At 36.6% G+C, this 22,001-nt stretch overlaps 1 protein-coding gene across 1 annotated transcript in view; it reads right to left on the bottom strand.

Moving 5' to 3' along the window:
* The window catches only part of dnah7 (dynein, axonemal, heavy chain 7), a gene marked incomplete at its 5' end in the record, with an annotated part of 85,794 nt that overhangs the window by 37,883 nt on the left and 25,910 nt on the right, over nucleotides 1-22,001 (bottom strand). Inside the window, 12 exons of the mRNA XM_084422387.1 lie at nucleotides 650-826; nucleotides 7,728-7,910; nucleotides 9,349-9,498; nucleotides 9,999-10,247; nucleotides 10,379-10,477; nucleotides 16,458-16,670; nucleotides 17,079-17,206; nucleotides 17,458-17,560; nucleotides 19,079-19,247; nucleotides 20,006-20,115; nucleotides 20,265-20,477; nucleotides 21,447-21,587. Of these exons, the coding sequence (XP_084278513.1) occupies nucleotides 650-826; nucleotides 7,728-7,910; nucleotides 9,349-9,498; nucleotides 9,999-10,247; nucleotides 10,379-10,477; nucleotides 16,458-16,670; nucleotides 17,079-17,206; nucleotides 17,458-17,560; nucleotides 19,079-19,247; nucleotides 20,006-20,115; nucleotides 20,265-20,477; nucleotides 21,447-21,587 (1,935 nt within the window). The remainder of the gene's footprint in view (nucleotides 1-649; nucleotides 827-7,727; nucleotides 7,911-9,348; nucleotides 9,499-9,998; nucleotides 10,248-10,378; nucleotides 10,478-16,457; nucleotides 16,671-17,078; nucleotides 17,207-17,457; nucleotides 17,561-19,078; nucleotides 19,248-20,005; nucleotides 20,116-20,264; nucleotides 20,478-21,446; nucleotides 21,588-22,001) is intronic.

Here is a 22,001-nt window from a genome sequence, read left to right as displayed (position 1 = left end):
AATGCCTGTACTTAATTGAGAACATGCATTTCCTACTCCTTCCAGACTCTTAGAGTAATAATTATGTTTCATATAAAAAAAACGAATGTCTTTCTTTTTTTCTCCCAGTTCATATTTTTTCCAGCACTATGTGTCCTAAAGTGCTCAGTAATTTATAACTGAATGAACACAAACTATTGATTTGAGATTGAGATTTGAAAAATATTTAACATAAAAGAAGTAATGAGAGTATGAGTATAAGTATAAGAGAGATATACAACTTGGAAAGTTGTCAATTAGTATCATTATGCAAATGTATTTGAGTAAATCATTTTGCCAACTAAATTCCAGTATTCTGGCTGTGCAATAATGGACACTTTGAATTGTAACTTTGAAAAAGTACACCATTCATGGTATGACTGCACTCATGTTGATATGTTTAAAGCAAAAATCATTAAATCTAACAAACATACAGTATTCAATCATGTCCCAAATTGGGTGTCCTGTTTAGCTTGAGAGAATAGGGAACGGGTTGAAATAATTTGTCAGTGCTTAACAGGAGGAGAACATTAATTTAATGAGTGTGCAATTGTTTCTCTTAATATCAAAGATGCCTTTAATTCAGTGGGAAAGCACTCGCTCATTATCTGCAGCACAGTTACAGTTGTACCTTAGTGCCTTTGCGGATGAGCTGAAGAGATGCAGGCAGTATGCGGTCGAAGAGGCCAGTAATGAGGTCTTTGTGCATGGAGCTCAGAGTTGATGGCAAAGTGTTGAGCCAGGACAGCATCAGAGGCCGCCATCCCAGCATGTGAGGCTCCATGTAGATCATACCACACCGAGATACCTGCACAGAAAGCAGTTCTTGATAAAGTCCCAGTTCTTGATAAAGAATATGTTCAAATGTTTAAATATGTATTGCAGTCTTCCCTTGATATAATCCTTTAGAAATAATTCTCATATGTGGATTTAGTGCTCAAAAAAACATTTCTTATTATCAATGTTGAAAATAGTTGTGCTGATAATTTTTTTTGTGGAAACCATGATTTTTTATTTTTTTATTTACAGCATTTATTTGAATTTATCTGTAATAATCACTTTTGATTAATTTAATGCAGCAACAATGCTAACATTTGACTAGATGATGGCAATGAAATGACCATCTTCTTTTGTAAATATCAAAAAGTTGTGCACAAACAGCACTCGTGACCACAGTAGCACTTTCAAAAGGATGTGGACACACAAATCAAAAGGGTACGAAACTTTCTATGTTTATTACTTAGCCATCTGGAATGGTGCATAGTTCAAATAAATTCCATTTTATTCATCTGCACGGCATCTGCACTGGGTTACTCATAAAGATAAAGGTCTTTTGTGCTTAATGGTTTGATGAATAGCACATCATCAAGGTTACGTGATGGAAACAGCTGTCAGAAACCAGCTCCCACGGAAGGCCCATGCGAATGGTAGAGGTGTACGTGAATTGCAAACTGGGTGCTTTTGCACAGGTGTTAAGCCCGAGGAGACATCTGGGCCAAGCATGACCTCGAGGAGATGTTAGCTTGTTCAACTGAATTATCATTGAACTTTGCTCTAGTTTGCAGCAGGCCATATGAGTCATGCATCTATATGAAAAGGAGGAGAGCAAGAGAGAAACTGCAAGAGACAGATTTGAGCCAAGGGGAGATGGTTTATGCTTATGTTATAGCCAGATCTCTTTATTTATCCGTCAAAGCAAGACACGATATTCACACAGATTTGATCTCTGTCTCACTCTTTCCCTCTGGCTCTATCTCTGGCATCTACTTTGATCTGATCTGGTGGCGGTTGAAAACAACACAAAAACACACAGATGTTCACACACACTTTGATATTCTCATACGCTTTCTGTCTCCATAACACGCTTGTTTAATCTGTCATCATAACCCATTCTTTTAAATCAGTCTTCTGCCCACACTGGGCCAAAAAAGGCTGCAATTCATAACTATAAGAGCCTTTCCTCAGGCTAGGATGTGTGAGGCAGAAGCGTTGTCGGATACAAAGCCATCTTAGGAGAAGACGCTGAGATAAATAAGGGGAGGAAATCGCGTTGGTGTTTCTGAAAGAAAGAATTTCAGCAGCGACATATCATTATGCCATTCTTGAGTAGGCTGGGTGAGGGGAAATCGTGGTGTAGGTGTGCTATTGTGGAACTGCCAGTGGATTGGCGAGTCCTCTTTTGACAGGGTTGCCGAATGACAATGACAATCCCATTTGATGGTCTACTTTTTTTGCAACTCAAAACATCAAAGGCAGTTTGAGAGATGTCTCCTCTGATAAAGATATAACAAAATACGTTGGGAAATGTGAGGATATATTTTCATCAAATTTCATCACATTTTTAGACTGTACTATATTTAAAATAAATAAATATGTGCAGTGTATGCCTGCCGTTGTAGGTGGAATATATTAAAGGAATATATTATTGGAATATATTGCAAATGCTTGCTGAAGCGATCCCAAAGTTAAAAACAAGTGACTAGAGAACAATGATCAATGATCAAAAAACAGATGGAGTTGATCGAATCCATCAAGTCCATCCAACACCCCCAAAGCAAGCAAGCAAGCAAGCAACTTTATTTATATAGCACATTTTCAAACAACAGACGTTGCCCCAAAGTGCTTTACAAAAATGATAACATTAAAATCATACAACAAAGCAAACATAACTTATTCAAAAGCTAAGGAAAATAAATACGTTTTTAAACAAGACTTAAAAGTGGCAATTGATGGAGCTGACCTCATATGGAATGGGAGACTATTCCAGAGTTTGGGACCTACCACAGAAAAAGCACAATCTCCTTTTGATTCTAAATGACAACGAGGGACCTTTAAAAGCCGTTGGTCGGAGGACATGAGAACTCTAGAAGGAGAGTAGGGAATAATAAGATCACTGATGTACTGGGGGGCAAGGCCTGATAGGGCCTTGTACTGTAGACAACAAGAGAACTTTAAAATCAATCCTGAATTTAACAGGAAGCCAATGTAAGGATTGCAGTACAGGGGTGATATGGTCTCTCTTTCTCACCCCCGTTAAAAGCCTTGCTACTGCATTTTGCACTAACTGTAGGCGGACCATAATTACCCATAAACTCTTTACATGATCTTAAATCTTTAAGGACAAGGAACCTAAATGATCAGGAAAAGTAGGTGAGATGGGAGAACCTACAATCAAAACCTCAGTTTTACTCTCATTTAATTGGAGAAAGTTGCTAGAAAGACAAAGTTTAATGTCACTGTAACATTCTTGTACTCTGTCCAGCGAACAGGTTTTATCTTACAGGAAAATAAAACTGGAGATCGTCGGCATAACAGTGGTATGCAATACTATACTTCCGAAAAATAGTGCTTAGAGGAAGCATATACAGAGAGAACAGCAAAGGTCCCAAAATCGACCCCTGAGGAACACCACAAACTAAAGGGGCCAATGTGGAAGAGAAGTCTCCCAGATTCACAGCAACTGTCCTATCTTTTAAATGTGAGGCAAACCACTGAAGGGCTGTACCCTGGACACCAACCCAACACTCCAGACAGTTGAGAAGAATCGCATGGTCAATTGTATCGAAAGCAGCGCTTAGACCTAATAAAACTAGTACAACGTGATCCTGAGTCCAACGATAATAATAATCATTAGTGACCTTGAGCAATGCAGATTCTGTGCTATGACAGGTCCTAAAGCCCGACTGGAATGTGTCTAAAATATCAGTATTAAAATATGAATATAGCTGTAAGTAGACCACTTTCTCTAGAATATTGGAGATAAAAGGCAGTTTAGAAATAGGTCTATAATTGTTATATACTACTGTATATGATCCGAGTTCGTTTTTTTTTAACAAGGGATGAAGAATTGCATGTTTGAAACTGTTTGGTACTACTCCACTCATCAAGGAGCTGTTAATTATGGCTGTTAGGCTAGAACTCAGAGTAGAAAAAACATCTTTAAAAAGATGAGTAGGGAGAATATCCAGTCTGCAGCTACCTCCATTCATTTTCGAGACAATATCTGCCAGCTGTGCTGATGAAACTGGTTCAATGTCAGTGAAAATGTTAGACAGCGCAGGATTAATTGATGAACGGGAATGTGAAGGTACAATTGCACTTCTGATCTTCTCAATTTTTTGAGTAAAAAATTATAAAAACTCTTCACAAGTCTCTTGTGTGGCATCTCTCATAACATTCCTTGAGGGGTTTAAAATAGAATCAATCATGCCAAACATTACTTTTGGCGCATTATCTGAAATTACCTTAGAGAAAAAACTACCTTTACTACCTTCTGATAGTTAGCCAGGGACTCTTTTAACATGACGATATCTGATGACGAAATCTGATGTTTATCTCTCTTCCACTTCCGTTCAGCTAATCTGCACTCTTGTCTAAGAGAGCGGGTAACATTGCTTAGCCAAGGTTGAGATGTTCCCTTATGTTTCTTTCATTTAAGAGGGGCAACACAATCAGGCAAGAGTACAGACTTTGTCTGTAACATGTGATAAATAAAATTCAGAAAAAAGGTTTGCAGTTGAAGAATTGATGGACCTAGCATAATTTAAAGGCTGAGAAGAGGTTGGATGGATATAAGAACAAACAGCATTTAATACCACTGAATAATGGTTGGAAATGCCTATACCTGAAACCACCAAATTAGATAGAAATACCAAATGATAACACAAGATCTAGTGTATGACCTTTCTTATGAGTAGAACCAGTAATAGAAAGAAATTCATTAACCTATGGCTTTGATGGGCAGCATAAATGAACATTAAAATCCCCAAGGACCAAAAGTTTATCACAGCGAAACACCAATCCAGAGAGAAAATCAGAAAAATGCTGGATGAAATCCTTATTCAGTTTAGGAGGTCTATACACCAAAGCACAGAAAAAAGAATCCAGAGTATAACATTTTAGTAACTGTACCTCGAAGCTCAAATAGGTTTCTGTGGATAGTAATCTGCATTTAAAAATGTCTCGGAAAACAGTGGCAACACCACTTCCTCGTCCTGCGGTCCGAGGGGAGTTAAAAAAGTCACAGCCTGGTGGTGTCAACTCACCCAAAGCCATCTGATCGCCATGATTCAACCAAGTCTCAGTAATAAACAAAAAGTCCAGCGAACGCAATGTTAAAAAGTCATTAAAAATAAAAGCCTTGTCTGATATAGAACGTGCATTTAAGAGACCCATTTTTATGGAGGTGATTCAGTCATTTCCTCTTCATGGGTCAATGGAGGGGAAAGAGTAAAGTAGATCTGAAATAAATTCCTATGTACACTACCAGTGGACTAGCCTACACAAAAACTCAGATACTCAGAATTAGGAACATATCTGTTTTCTTTATAAATCAATATTTTCAAACAATGTAAGTTTATAAGACGGTATGTAAACCTATGTGATAAAGTATTTAATAGGCTACTCAATCAAAAGAGTAAGCACAAGCCAAGTATACTTAGAATCAGGGATGGAAATTAGCACCCGCCACCAGCCAAATGCGGGTGATTTTGTGTTGTGGCGGGTAAACTCGCTTCACCTACCGGCCACCGTGGCGGGTAAATAAAAATATACTGTTTCACACAGACGGCGGACACTTTTAGAGGACATAAGTGTACGCTGAAATAAAGTCTTTCACCTCAGAAAAACTGACTTTCTTGTCCTGTCACGTCAGCCGTTATCCTGTTCTCGTAGCGAACACTCTTCAATTGCACGCGCAAATGCGGCGGCGCGCGCTGTGTATCGCCTCACTGTATATAAAGTGCAAAATAAACTACGAGCATGCAACGCCGTTACGATGTAAATTACACAAAATAAAAGTAATGCAGGGATGATTTTCATACTATTCACCAGGAGCAGTTTCCATGGTTCATTAACAGTTATTGTTAATATTGTGTATTCACCATGGTAACTGTCGTTTCCATATTAACCCCAAAATGCCACTTTATTTTTCTTTGTGTTATTTTTTATATTTTTAAATGACTCTAGTGGCTCATAGTACCAACATTGTATTAACAAAAACTAGTTTGGGACTGCTATTTAATAGCTTTAGCATAGGCCTAATGTTTATTTATTAGTACTAGTCTTTACTATTAGTCATATTCTTACAATTTATGTTAAGTAAAGGGGGACAGTACTTGTGTGTGTGGAAATAGCCGGTTTCAATAAAACTACTTGTGACATGTCATATTTGGCTTTGACTTTGACTGAACATTTGCTCTCACTTTGCGGAAAAAATATCGGGATATATATCGTATATCGATATTCAGCCTAAATAATCGGGATATGACTTTTGGTCCATATCGCCCAGCCCTAGTTTCATTGTTGGGACTAAAAACCTAAAACTGGAAGCCATAAAAGACCACGAATCATTCAAATGCCACATATGGTAAAGAAGAGAAATATATATAAGAGAGAAAGAGAAAATGTCAGTATTTCATTGAGACTTGAGATTAAATAAACTGCTTAAGTATTGTAGATCTTGTAGTATTAATTTTCACATGCAGTTACACATTGCCGGTTAAAAACAAGAAAGTGGCTGGTAAAAACATTGAGTGGCTGGTAGATTTTGAAATCCACCAGCCACAGTGGCCGGTGGACAAAAAAGTTAATTTCCATCCCTGCTTAGAATACTTAATTATACTTTTAAGTAGGCTATATCTCGATCAAAATACTTTTGTCAGTATAAGTCAAGTATACTTAAGTGACATTTTAAGTATATTTCTGAGAAGTACATAAGAAGTAGACTGAAAGTATACTTTCTTATTTTTAGTTTAAAAGAAGTATACTAATACACTTGGGAAATGTTATATTTGATTTATTCTGTATTCTTCTGAAATCATTATGACTAGTAGATTAAGTGGATTCTGGTGTTTCCACAAATCTGTGTCTAGGATTGGTCAAACTAAATGCTTGAGATCTTTTGATTTCTGTCACTGACTTAGTAAGTTGTACAGAGTGGCTAAATAAACTACACTTTTAGGAGTAGACAACCAACTAAAAGGTAATAGCTAACCCTGCATCCTCTGCACCGGACTAAGATTAGACTGACTTTGTGTCAGCTTAAGTAAGATTGAAATTACATTCTAATAAATTAAGAAAACTTCACATAAGCTCTAGTAAAAGACCTACACGCATTATACATTCGCCCACGCCATTGGATTCCGTCGTTGGGCCGACGGGTGGTCTTTGTTTGACAAAACCTCAATTTTCTCAGCTTTTTGAAAATACCCCTTTAATAGAATATAAAAAAATATCCTCTTTAGAATATAACTATAATCATATGGTTTTCTGAATAACAAAATAATTGAAAAATCTAAATTCGTGTTCACACTACAGATATTGTTCCAGTTACTTCCGTTCATAGGCATGCGAATGCAGGAGACCGGAAATGCAAGCTCATGTGACTTTGGCTGCATTCCAAAGTTCAAGTTTGGCAAAATCTGACCTGCAAATTTGTATATAAATAGAAGACCAATAGAAGAACGATATGTCACGCTGCAAGAATAAATGATCAACAGTTCAGGAAATAACCTTTACAAGCTTTTTCCATTCCTTATTATAAGATTCACTGGAAAACGAAGGCAGCATTTATTTTACAAAAATAAAATAAATGCTCTAAAAATTAATTCCATAACAGATTCCCAACTCAAAATGATAGAACTACAGAAAAGTTTTGAATTAAAACACCTTGCATTATTTGTAAGTTTAACATTTGCCTGTCATCTCACCGTGGCCGGTGAAGCCACCTCCAGGTCCATGGGTTCAAAGATAAGGCTCATCTGCGGGGACATCTGGATGATCTCTCCACTCATGAGACAAAGCTTCTTGTTGTCATCCAGTACAGTGTTCATGTTCTCAATCCACACTGCGTCCACAGGCCCATCGAAAATCAGCCACTTTCTGTCAGGACTCTGTTGGGGAGGCAGTGGACAGTCAGACTCACATTGAAAAATCTAACTTTAACTTTTCTGTTTGTGCTATGGCTATTTCATAATAAAATAGGTATTATTGTACATGGTGTTCTTTTATTTTAGCATTTTGTAGATAGGAGCTACCCAGCACAAGATGTTTTTATGCAGAACACAAAATTCTGTGTTTTTTCCAAGCATTTTATAAAAGCTTTTAAGTGAAAATATTTTTACCTGTAACTCTAACAAACCATGGATGCTTTGATTGAAAAATGAGGCTAACTAACATTTTCTCATGAAAGTTTCTCGTGTAAAAAATATAGATTTTTAATTTTCAACACTTTGACATTTGTTTAACAATTCACAAGCTTGTATTGCTTGCATTGTTTTGGCCTAGTTCTTTCCACTGAAACAGGCTTTTCCCGTGATTCTGATCGCCATTTTATATTTCTGTCAAATATAAAACTAAATGTGAGGAAAACATTTGACACCAGTCTCCTCTTATTATGTTGCTTTTTATTCCTCAATTACAGCTATTAGAGGATCTAGGTTTGTTCCTCACTTTCTTGCTGCACCAAAGAGACTGATCTACCATATCTTCCGCCAACAACTGTTTTAACAAAAACATTTCTATCGTAAGCCGGGGGAAACAAAGCTTCAAACTGTAATCCTTTAGGAATGTGGGTATGACTGAACTCTGAATAACATTAAAGTTAGTGAGTAAAATATGTCACAGTTTTAGGCTTAGTGTTACCATGGTGAAAGAAATATAAGAGCTGCATGTTTCAGGCAGACACCACTGTGGGAAATTAAGTACTCTGTTTTGAGATGTCTTTAACTTGATGGCAGAGAATTTAACATTCATTGCCATTTATGTATCTAGTAGTGACTTAAACACAATTTCTTTCTGTACATGGAGAGCCATTATTACTGTTTACTAAATCTTACACAATGTGTGCATAAATGTGATGGTGCGAGGGAAGGATGGATAGAAAGCCAAGAGAAGTAGAAGGGGGATGTATGGATGGATGGATGGAAGGAAAGAGGTATGGGTGGATCAATGAAGGCAGGGGGGGCAGAAGGATGGATGGATGGGTGGATGAGGGAATTAGGAATGGATGGATGAGAGTTAACAGATGGAAAGGAGGGGATTTGATTAAAGGAAGATAGGAATGGATGTAAGGGGGAATGGAATGGAGAGATGGATGGATGGATGGATGAGAGGATAGAGGTATAGATAGATGAATAAATGTATGAATGAAGGGATGGAAGGATGGATGGATGGATGGATGGGAAAGAGGGATGAAAGGAAGTTATGGATGGATGGATGGATGGATGGATGATTGAATAAATTAGTTATTGAATAAATGGAGGGAGAGAGGATGAGTGGAATAGATGTGGGATGGATGGACAAATAAGATAAATGAACTGGGAAATGTACCTGGGAAATGGCAAAAGCTCTATAGCTGACAGCCAAGATGCCATCTGACCATTCATGGGAGACGGGGTCAAACTGGCCATACAGCTGGCCCATGGTGATAGACTTTGGGTTGATAACAGTGATCTGAACCCTGTTCTCCTCCATCAGACCCTGCATTCAAAACAGGTTAAGTTCTGTTGATATTATAATAGAACACTTACACACGTTTTTGCAGCAGATTTCAATCGTGTCATATTAGCATGTGTATGAATGTGCTTCAGTGCATTGATTTATAGCAGTACCATCACTAAATGTGTTGTCTGCTCTTTGGAAACACAAGAAATCAAATTTCCTTTTATGAAAACATTTTGCAGACTTTTTAAACATTCTATTATGCAAAAAGAGCAGTTTGTATTGTGGCATTGTGATACAAATTCACATCCACTTGGAACTGCTTGAGAAATGTGGGAGTATTTGAGACTTTGGGAGTTCACATCCTCTGGGTACAAGAAAAAAGTACTCAAAAAAAGTCAATAAGTAGGATAAAAGAACAAAAGTTTAAAGCCATATCTTATGTAACAGATGTACAATGTGGAATGCAGAAAGCTCTACTCCCACTGTGACTATTTGAGCAGCACTAGTTTTTGTGAACAGTTGTCAATTTCCAGCACCTTCTCACAGATGTCATGCAGAGCAGCAGAGAGCACACGGTAGGCCGATGTCTTCCCACCGAAGGGCTCTCCCACCAACATGAAGCCGTGACGCACAATCATCATTTCATAGATCTGCAGGATCTTCTCAGCAAAGAAGTCAGTGACCTGCAGGTTCATCTTGGCACTGTTTTCCTTAATAGCCTCAAGCAGCACACTATAGTCTGGTTTCGGAAGCTTGACCCCAGGGAATAGATCAGAAGTGATGCCCTGGACAGATTCACAACGACTGAGAAGTTAGTGAGTTAGTTATTATTAATTTAAGCATTACATATACATTTTAATGAATGCATAATTTGTGGTATATGTAGAATATTGATGTGTGGTCCTAGATGTTGTACCTCAAATAATGGAAGGTCATGAGCCAGAAATTTTGGAAGGTTAACATCAATAATAGATCTCAGCAACAGAATATCTTCGTTCTCCTCTGGAAACATCAGCTGTGACATGTTAAACACAGGGAGAGAAAGAGGTTTGACACTCAATAAAAGAATTGCTTGTGCTGTCACTTTTCCGGGGTCTCCATGGGAGAGCGGCATTCAGCCACATTGTCTTTGCTCATTCTTTACCATCACAGTGATTTGCAACTCAGACCTGAGGGGTTTGGAGCATGCCTTTGTCTCCAGAAGTAATTTCAAGATGGCAAAAGAGTGCGGTCTCGGGTGTGATGGTGCAAAGATTGCTGTGAAAATGACACAGGCATATTCATTTCTGAGAACAGCAGAGATGACTCAAGCAGACACTTTTCAAATTTGGTAAAATGAGAAAAGTGAGTGGGAGCTGTCAAGGTCAGGGTCCTCCTCTGCCTATTTCAGTTGTGTGACATCCGATTTTTTGTCGCTTTGCTATTCCAGGATTCTTATTGTCACACAACAGACATATTAAGAAGAGCAATGGTCACATTCTAGTAAATTACAAGTTGTCACTACTGTCTTTTGAGTGCTTGTTCTGTTCTATACACTCACTATTTGGTTATTTAGGTCAATGATTGCATTCTACAAGAAAATTCACACCCTTAAAATTCAAGTAATGACAACCATATTTTTATTAAAGAGGCCATATCATGCAAAAGTCTATTTTTCTTAATAATTTGAATGTCAAACAGTTAAATCAACTGCACACTTCCCAGTGTAAAAAGACATTATGTGTACTAACAAGATGCAACTTATTATTTCAAAACTATTCACACCCAGTGATAGTGAGAAATAAGGAGAAACTAGTATAGATATTTTTATTCTAAACACCAGAGCATCAAACAGCAGAGGATCCAACAGCAATGTCGCAAACAAATGTATGAGTAACAATGTTTTTACCATGTGTCACGATTGCTTTGTCTGTTACAGATTGTTTGATATGTACTAAGTATTTATACAATAGTGCCGCAGCTAAACTGTGAATAGTTGTGATAGTTGTGATTTGCTGTTTTTCCTTTGCAGGCAAAGAGAACGCTGCTTTTGTTATTGTTAATGTACAGTTATCGCTGTAGTCCTGAATAAAAGCTTCAGTGAGAGAGATCTTGTGTTTTGTCATCAGTAAGACATTTCATTGAATTTACATTTTATTTAAAACACAACACTGTAAATTACAATACATTTTTCACTTTATCGAGAAGGATGAACAAAGAATAGCCTATATAAGAATGACAGTACAACAAACGATGGTACATTCATTCATAATTCTGTTTACACAAAACACTGTAAGTTATCATTAGTCAACTATAACTGTGATAAATCCAAGTACTTGAACTTTATTTGCCACAACCAAGACTTAAAAAGCATATGTAATATGCATAAATGTTTCAACTATGTAACAAAATATTTTTCAACATCGGAAGTTTTCAAAACAATAATGTGGGGATGCTGAAAATTATTTTTATATGCAAAACTGTGACCGTTCAGTGGCCGTTTACTTCCAAGTCTTGAATGAGGCACGTATATCAAAAACAGGATAGAAAATTCCCTATTACTTCTAAATTATGATTTTTTTATAACATTATAAGTGGATATTAGAGAACATTGTCAAATAAAATAAAAACTTTAATAAATGTAAACCAAGAATGAGTGTACCAAAGTGCTGTTTCACATTCTCATGCAAAGAGGATGTTTATATAGTCTTAAAGGCACAGTAGTAAAACTCCACGGCTTAAAGGTGCTATATGTTGCTATATGTCATACATATATATACATAATGTTCATGTATTAATCGCTTATTTATTGCCAATGTGTGAACATCCTGTAACGAAACTTAAAAAACAAGACCTTCTCCAACTTCCTAGGTTGTTTATGAAAGCCTGTAGACTCTTTTTTATGTGAAGGATTCGGGACATGTTTGCCGGCAAAATCAAAAGTATGTGACATTTACACACGCTAACTGAGTGCCTCTCCTCCGTACTGTGACACATGAAACGTATGTTTATACAATGTTCAGATAATGCAGAAAGAACTATTCTGAACTGTAATGTCAAACTATTATTAATGCAGTGACGTGACTAGAAGGAAGCACAAGACAGTGTATGAACAGTTCCCTGGTTACTAACAATTGCTGGACATTAAAACGTCTTTGGTCACAAACATTAGTTTGGTCAGTAGCTGTTGGCATCTTCCTTGTTTGCAGCCACAAGATGCAAAACTGCTGCCGTGTTTACTATGTCAACCATTGTCAGTTTGATGTAGAAGAAGGTAATCCTTTATTCGGCACAAACACAGAACACGATGGGATTCACTCCTCCAAATAAATGCAACTGTCACTCCTAAAAGTTTGTAGGGAGTGAGTGACCTGTGTGGCTCTGACAAGGGACTCCCATGTCCCATGGCTTTTATTCAGGTGGCGCAGTCGTATCAGAACAGCAGAGTAAATGGAAAGACAGTATTCATCTTGCTCGAGCCACATTGTGTAGGCGCTGCAGTTGTTCCTTTGACCTGTCTTCTCTGATGCCCTATTGCTGCACTACTATTCTCAGTGTCTCAGTTTATGAGGATAGTCCTTTGTGCATACTAAATAAGCTTTTAGATAAATGAGTGCAACAGTAATAAATCAAAGATCAAGGAATGTGCTCAGGTAGGGGCACCTATGAACATGAAAGTCACCATGTTCTGGCCTTGCTTCAGGGGATCTGATCATGCTGAAATGAGCATATTCTACGGTGCTCTGCACAAAAGCCTTGACTGCCTGTCTAGCAATCAAATGGAAATATAGTTTAACACATGACAACTGCAGATTTGTATTGACATTTTAATCTGAAATGCATGCTTTCTTAATTTTTTTGCTTTTACACGACAGAGAGAGAGAGAGAGAGAGAGAGAGAGAGAGAAAGAGAGAGCTGATTGTACTGATTGGAGCCCCGAAACGCTCTTCTTAATTTCAGTAGTTCGTGTTTTTCACAGATTTGCAATTCTCCGTGCTGCCGAATTGAGTGTGAACACTATTTATATTCAATGTCAGATTCATTTGGCTTTGATCCACAGGCGAAAAGTGGTGAGAGGGAGAGAGGAGAAGGAGCGTGCAATGGGAATTGAGATGAAGTGAAAATGTTTCACTTCTCTGACCTTTGGTAACTCTGTGCTGATAACAGTGGCAGGCAAAGAGGAACTGGGCCAATTGCAGTTGGGAGTCATTCAGAATTGCTTTAACAAGTTTATGAAGTACTCAGAAATGGTAGCTAAGCAGAGGCCAAAACATGTAACTACTAAATGAAATGAGACGTTAAATCAAAACAACAAAGGCCTTCACATTTAAATACAAAATGAAAGCTGATTCTTCAAATCACATCATTATAGATTCAGGCCAAAGACGTCGCAAATAAAAGGCCATGAATTGAACTGCAATGGTAAACACCACAGAATGTTTTTAGACAGAGTAGTTATCTTGTGACTTAGACAGAGTAGTTATCTTGTGCTAAAGCAATAGATTATAGCTTTTGTAATAAATATTTAAAGGGGACATATCATGAAAATCAGATTTTTTCCGTGTTTAAGTGCTATAATTGGGTCCCCTGTGCATCTACACCCAGAAAACGTGAAAAGTGACAACCCAGTCATTTTGTTTTGGTAAGCCTTTCTCTGCAAACATATAAAAAATTAGCCGATCAGATTTCGCTCCCCTTCTGACGTAGAAAGGAGAATCTTATTATAATATTACCGCCCCTTTACCTGCACGTTTCCACCCCCGGCGCTGCCATTGGTTTTCACAAGCGACAACAGTGTAACCAGTTCTAACGCAATGGCAAAAGTTTGAGCAAAGCTGCAAACTGTTTTGTCGTTGGCTGCACAGAACAAAAAATAACCAAAAAAATGTCACCACTGTCCAGGGGTGTGAAGTAACGAATTACAAATACTCACGTTACTGTAATTAAGTAGTTTTTTTTTCAGAAATTGTACTTTTTTGAGTAGTATAAAAATTGTGTAATTTTACTTTTACATGAGTACATTTTAAGTGATGTATCGGTACTTTTACTCTGCTATTTTCCTTCTGTTTGTGGTCATTACTCGTTACATGCTTGTTTTAATTGTATTTTTATCCATCAACGTGATTGGATCGAGTAATCGGTCTCGTGACTGTCATCAAATCAAATTAAGCATAGAAAACTTTAACCGCCTATTCCTGCAGTTACTCGTGACTGCTGTGGAAGTGCATTCTTCAAGCATCAATTCAATCCAGATATCAGCGTCTTCCTCTAATATGCTAAGGTACATTTCACATTTCTGCTTACTATGATATTTATATAGGTTGGCCTGTCTACAGGGCCTGACATTTGGTGTGAGGTTGGGGGTATTGCGTAAACGAGTTCATAATGCGGTGAATTCCCGCTCCCATTTACTTCACAATCACATTATAGAGAGACGCGCGTCACGATCTGTGCACTGCTGCGTCTCACGCTCATCATGCAGCCAGATTCAGTATCAGTGCACCTTATGAACCATGGCGTTAACTTGAACTGCATTTCTGTCAGTGCGTGACTACAACTCGTTAATAAACAACGTTTTTTTTGATTGATCCATTTCATACAATCCGTCTTCATTTGGCAAGTGCACTTGCGCAAAAGTTTTTTTCATGTTCAACTTTTCATGTTTTTTTGTGTGTGGATGCTGCTGATAAAACAGCTTCACCGAGACTACAAAGAGACATGCATTTGTGTGTGTGTGTGTGTTTGTTTCTTTTGTAAAAGTTTCCCGGATATAACTTCCCTATTTAATGCACAATTTTCCTTACAAATTATATTATCAGCATTACAATGTGAGTAAATGTAGCCGTGTAAAATGTAAGGGATGATGCCACCCTTCTAGAACAATGTGCATTTACATTTAAATTGTAACATATTTAATAGCATGGAATTACAGTGTAATTAGTGTTAGCCTACTATCTTAATATTAGTGATTCTCATTTATCAAAACACTAAAATTGGTACCGTTTTGGAGAGAAATTGGGTATTTTTTTATCTCTCTATTTAACGCATCTCATGGTGTGTGATGCTGAACTATCATATGAGTTTCTAAAGGTTTTTGAATTCTTTGCACAGTTTTTTTGCTCAGTGGCCTTTCGCCTAATTTTAAATGCATTTTTAAAAGATGGATGATAGATATTCTTCAATCTTTCTGACAAAGAACAAAATATAATGTGAATTACAGTATGTACAATGTTTTTTATTTATTTATTTATTGTAGTGCACAGTGTTTATTATAAGGGGGTAGAATCCGCAGCTTAGTACTCACTACTCACTACTCATGAGTACTTTTAAATAAGCTACTTTTTTACTCTTCCTCAAGTAGTTTTTTGGACAAGTACTTTTTACTCTACTCACACTATATTTTTTGGAATGTAATGGTACTTTTACTTGAGTATGTTTTTTCAGTACTCTTTCCACCACTGCCACTCCACAAGAACTACATAAATGTATCCACTAACCATTCAGAAACGTCCAGGTGCAGTCTAAAAGTTGTAACCTCTTTCTGGGTATCTTCCTGCATTGCGCTACTGGTTATTTCTGAGATTTTGGATGATTTGCGTGTTTTGTTATTGCCGGAGTATCCGAAGCTCGTGTAAAGGATCGCCTGTCTTCTGAACGGGGGCGGGGAGCAGCAGCTCATTTGCATTTAAAGGGGGACACACAAAAGCAGCGCATTTTTGCTCACACCCAAATAGTGGCAAATTTGACAAGCTATAATAAATTATCTGGGGGGTATTTTGAGCTGAAATTTCAGACACATTCTGGGGACACCATAGATTTATACTACATCTTGTGAAAAGGGCATAATATGTCACCTTTAAGAATATAATCAAATATAAAACCAAAATATAAAATTTAAATATTATACTCATATGTGTCACTGCAAAGTTAAAGCATATTATTTTTAATTGAAACATTTAATTTGTAGTGTGGCAAAAGTGCAACATGTGGGGCTTTTTTGTAGATACAGGTCCTACCTTCAGGTTCCCTGCGGCGGTCAGAACAGATTTGACAGCCCTCATGCCGTAATCATAATGGTGTTGGGAAGAGAGCTGCTCAGAGCACAGTCTATATGTAGCTACAATCTTCACTGAGAGCGGTCGTGCTCTGACAAATCCACAGGAGTACAGCACTATCTCAGCTATCAGAGCATAGTCTGGCACCATCATAGCTACTGTCCGGAATAGAGCCTGCAGCAGAAAATTACACAACATTCACAATTATAGAACAAGCTAAATGAACTACTCTAATAAAACGGAATGGAAACACATATTAAACAGTGACAGCAAGAACATTACAGAAACATTACCCATATACTAATATCATATTAAAAATAATAATGGATATTACACTCATACATAACACTCATAACACTACATGACATCGTTTTTAGGTAAATTTGCATATTAAATACCCAATTACCCATTGTTATTATTCGCTAACTTATGTTAACATTAACAAAGTTTCTTATAGTAGTTTCAGTGAAGCACTTTTTTTCTGGGGAAAAAATGAATATAGGGCATTAAAGTTTGACACACTCAAAAATTAAGCATATTTCATATACTCTGCACTTGGAGTGGACTTGGTTCTCTACATGCCTTCAGGTTGTCAGGTAGTTCAGAGCGTCCAGCATAGCCAGGGTTCATGGTGATAAAGACAGCGCAGGTAGGGTTCAGTTTCAGCTCTGTCCCCTCAAACAGCAGCATCTCAACGTGTGCAGAAATACCTGCAGAGAAAAAAAATCATTATGCATCCAAACCCAGAAATCTCATTATATTGATAGATTTATGCAATGTAAAATTCTAATGCTTGATTTGACTGGACTCAACTAATCAAATTCAGATATAGGCATCTATTAAGTTTGATAGTATATAGGAGGTTTGGAAAAATAAATTCTGTAGCTCCACTGATTGAACCTTAAAATCCACTCAAATTGCAGTGAACATTCTAACTCAAAATGTGCACACAAACACTCACCTCTCTGGATGGTTAGAATTTGCTGAGCCACCACTGAAAGCACTTCCAGATCAATGCGGTTGAACTCGTCAAAGCAGGCCCAGGCACCGGCCGACAACAAGCCCTGGAAGAGACCAAGTATCTTTACCAAGACCTACAGCAAATGTAGTCTGTACACACCTTTGCTGCCAGATAACTGACAAAGGGTGAGCATGATGACATTAAAACGCAAGCTCTTTGCAATTCTATGCCCTCTGATTAAGATACAGCTGTGGTTCCCTGATAGTACTGAGGCTGTACAGCAAAAGCAGTGCAATCTTTGCTAGCACACCAAACTAAAAGGAAAACTGACATGCCTGTATTTATTATCAGATATAGTGGGGTCTAAAAGTCAAACGCCACTAGAGAAAATCATTCTATAATAATACTTTTGCTATCATCTAACATTATCAATATAAACTTTTAACATTTTATTTTGAAAGGTTTAACTGGAAATGAATATTCATTTTAAAATGTCTTAGTATTACGATCCATTTAGGTTAAATCGTAACAAAAGAAAATAGACATGACTCCCACGCCCAGTCGTCAGACCAAAAGATAAACCAGCAAGTCCAAAATTCAAGAAAAATGATAAATGTTTTATTAAGATGAAGAAGATGAACATATAAGTAAAATAAAGTATTTCCAGAGTAACATAAACCAGTGGGTGCATAATCTTCAGGAAGAGCCAAGGCCCAAAATAACAAACAAAACTGATAATAAACAAAATATCAAACTAACTTCCCTCGAAGTTTATGTTCCTCTTTTGCTTTAATGACAACAGAACCCAAAAGGACATGAAGTCCAGAAGTTTAATGATCATGTTCTCCAAAATGATCTGAGAAAAATAATTTATTCATTCCCTAGGGGTTAGGGTTTGTTTTTTATTTTTTTTATTTTTTTTTACAGAAAATTAACATGGTCATTCTCATAATGAATTAGAAAACAATTCTTTATTCTACTTTTTAATTTATTTTTCAAAATAATAAAACTTTCAGTTTATTTCCAGGTTTAAATAAAACTAAACAATTATTAGATAATTGTGGTCTTTGATTCTTTTGACATTGTATTTCCCCCAGAGTAATGTCTAATTTAACTCTGGATTTAGAAAAGACTCAATTTAATTAGTAATATGTTGTGGGGTCAGTAATCTATAAGACAACACAAGACAAGATGAGACCAGACAAATCTCATTATGTACTATTATTTTGAAGAGTTCATAACCCCTTTCTGCAAGAAACCTTTTTTTTTTTTTTTACAACAATTCTGGCATTCTGAATCTGTGTTACTATAGTAACCAATGACAGCAATATCAGTCAGTGCTGTGCTGTTCTGTTCTGTTCGAGAGGGTTTTTATAAAGACACATGGAGCTTAACCTCATGTGTGATGTTTAACTTAGCCATCATTTCACATTTCTTTCCCAGTAAGCCATTGCCAAATACTGTTATATTGTTATATGTTCTTTTCTTTTTTTTTCTTTTTTTTATATAACATCTTTTGCTGTGAGCTGAATAAAAGAAACTTATGAATAACTTGGCTTAAGCACAACTTGTAAAAACGTGTAAAATACCTGTTCATGCATCATAACTTTGTAAAACTTACCTTAAAGAATTTTCCCAGTGCAATATAGTCCAGGCCATCAGAACAGTTGAAGACTACACACTGCTTAGCTACAGCTTTAGCCAGATCTTTGGTGGTTTCGGTCTTGCCGGTGCCTGCAGGACCCTCTGGGGCTCCACCAAGATGTAAATGTAAAGCTCCAAAAAGAGTTCTGATAAAGAAAAGGTGCAGCCAGAGGTTGTGTTAACTGAATTAAATAATTTACTGAATTTAATAACATAAACAGATAGATTAAAAAAAGATTCTGAAAGATAAAAAAAAATACACTGATGTTCAAAAGTTTGGGGTCTGTAGGCTATAGTTTTTTATTTAATTTTTGCTCACTAAGGCTGCATTTATTTGATCATAAATACAGTAAAAAACAGTAATATTGTAAAATTGTATTATACTGTAATTTAAAAGCAACAAATTATTTCCAGCATTATTACTCCAGTTTTTAGTGTCACATGATCCTTCAGAAATCATTCTAATATGCTTGTGAGTGATTCTTTGATGAATAGAAAGTTAGAAAAACAGCATTTATATAAAAGTCTTTACCGTCATATTTGATCAGCTTAATGCATCCTTGCTGAATATCTGAGTATCAATTTAGTTTAGTTTTTTTTTAAGTAAAAAATCTTACTGACCACAAACTTTTAAATGTGTATCTGGTCTATTGCATTTCCCTAAACAAGAAACATCGCCACTAAGGGATGCTGATAGGAATTAGAAGAGAAGAAAATTGGAGAAAATACAGTTTTAAAGTGCTCCAACGAAAATAGACTATATAGACTGTATCTATATAACATTTAGAAAACAGAAAACAATGATGGATAAAAATACAGCATGTCGTAATATTCACAATCCAATTAGTAAATTATTATTTGTAGGCATCCTCTGGGTGGAGCTACACTGAAAATGCATTCTGACCTATAGCAGCGATCAGTGAGAGGGGTGATGACCAGTCGTGGTGTGTTTCCAAGATACTCATAGCCATATGCCAAGCCTGCATTGATCATCTTTGTCTGAAGCTGGTTTTCCTTCATAGACAGGGTCGAATCAAAGATTTGAAAGAAAAAATGGAATCAAAGCAGATCATCTGGTGTCAAAAACAATATCTGCACATACTATTCACAAATAAGATCGGAATAATTTTCAATCACATTTACAGACAATCAAACTGACTTACAATCCAATAGTAGCGCAGCTGGCTGAGCCACTCAAAGTTGGTCTCATCATCCACACCCTTCTGTACCAAAGAGGCCAACACATCCCGGGCGTGAACATCAAGCACCACCAGCGCTCCAAGTGTGACTCGGTTCTGTTTGGACAGCTTACCACGCACCAGAGTCACAATGTCATCTATCTGAGTATTGTTCTGATCCAGATAGGCCTGAAGAGCCTGATTAAGAAATAACCCAGTCATATAAAAATATATTATGTAAGGGATAATGTACAGTAAGACAGTAACACAAAATGAGGCAGATAATGACTACACATTATCTTGCTTATAATATGGCTAATTGGCAAATAAGTAAATAAATAAATAAATATAAATTAAATTCTGATTTGAGTTTAATTGTTTTATTATATGAGAAAAAAGAAGACATGAAACAGCACAGATATGTGGACAACAGTATTGGAGTCAGTTTAGCAGGTAACTATGCACAAATATTGAGTAGAATTCCATGAATAACCAAAGGACCCTTTTCAAATTTCCAGGGTTCTCAGAAGCAGAAGTCATCATAGTTGGGTAAACTTCTATAGTGGTGAATGGGAGATGACAGCAAATATAATTTTCATGTTCCCATATGCTTCAATAGCAAAAGAAAAAAAAGAGGGAAAAAAAAACTGAGAGACTGATTACAGCAGTCAGAAGAGTCAAATTTGCCGTCACTCCCTCAGCCGTAGTATTAGAAACACCCTTGCAGAAGTGTTAATTAATTTTGTGTAATTTATTGTCAAGGTAATATAACACAATAATAATATTCTAAATGTATATTAAATGTTTTTTTTTATGTTTTTTTTTTTGTTGAGCACTGTGGAAACGTGCTATCACAGTCCATTAGAAGGGAACACAAGAATGAAGAATTCCAGAGAGCTGTGCTATAAAAGATTAGGTAACACTTTTAGTTTTTAATTTTAGTGTCCTTGTTACATACAATATGTTAAATGTACTTACCATAGTAATAACAGTAAATGCATTTTTACATGCAACTAACCCTCAACCAAATCCTAATCCTATCCTAACCCTATAGTAAGCACATGTAGTTGCTTAATATTACTCAGTACTTAAATATATAATTACACTGTAACAATGACACCTTAAAATGAAGTGTAACCAAAGATTATATTGCTGTATATAACATACCTCTGGTCCCTTTGCAATGGCTTCATGAATGTCCTTTGTCCAGTAAACCTGTGACACACAGAGCACTGTCTGACCCGGCCAGGCCCTGACCCAGTTGATTCTTAGGTCTTTCGGATATGCTTCCAATGCATCTCCAATCACCTGACAGCCAGGAGCCAAGAGGCACAGTTTGCATTATTTTACATTTCTTAGAATGGCACAGACATATATAATACTGATATGAAATTCATTCACTCTGATTTTTTCAGACGTTTTGCTGTTATTGCTTGTAAATGTGATATTCCAAATTTAATTGACCATTTCACCTCTATCCATAATGTTTAAGGTAAATAAAGTTGAGATTTGTATGTATTTCTATTTGACATCCATTTAAGTAACTCTGGTGTGAAGAGTGTGTGAAAAGGTGGTAAATATATTTGAATTCATTATGGATGTTTTTTTTTTTTATGTCTGGATTTTCTTCTGGTGGATTGTTTTCTTCATTGTATTATTATCTCTCTCAAAATAAAAAAAATAAAAACATTGTCCAGCCACAAGCAATTACCTATGCGTAGG

This window comes from Rutilus rutilus, assembly GCF_951802725.1.
Source record: "Rutilus rutilus genome assembly, chromosome: 10".
NCBI classification, from domain to species: domain Eukaryota; kingdom Metazoa; phylum Chordata; class Actinopteri; order Cypriniformes; family Leuciscidae; genus Rutilus; species Rutilus rutilus.
This window is presented reverse-complemented; position numbering and strand designations above follow the sequence as displayed.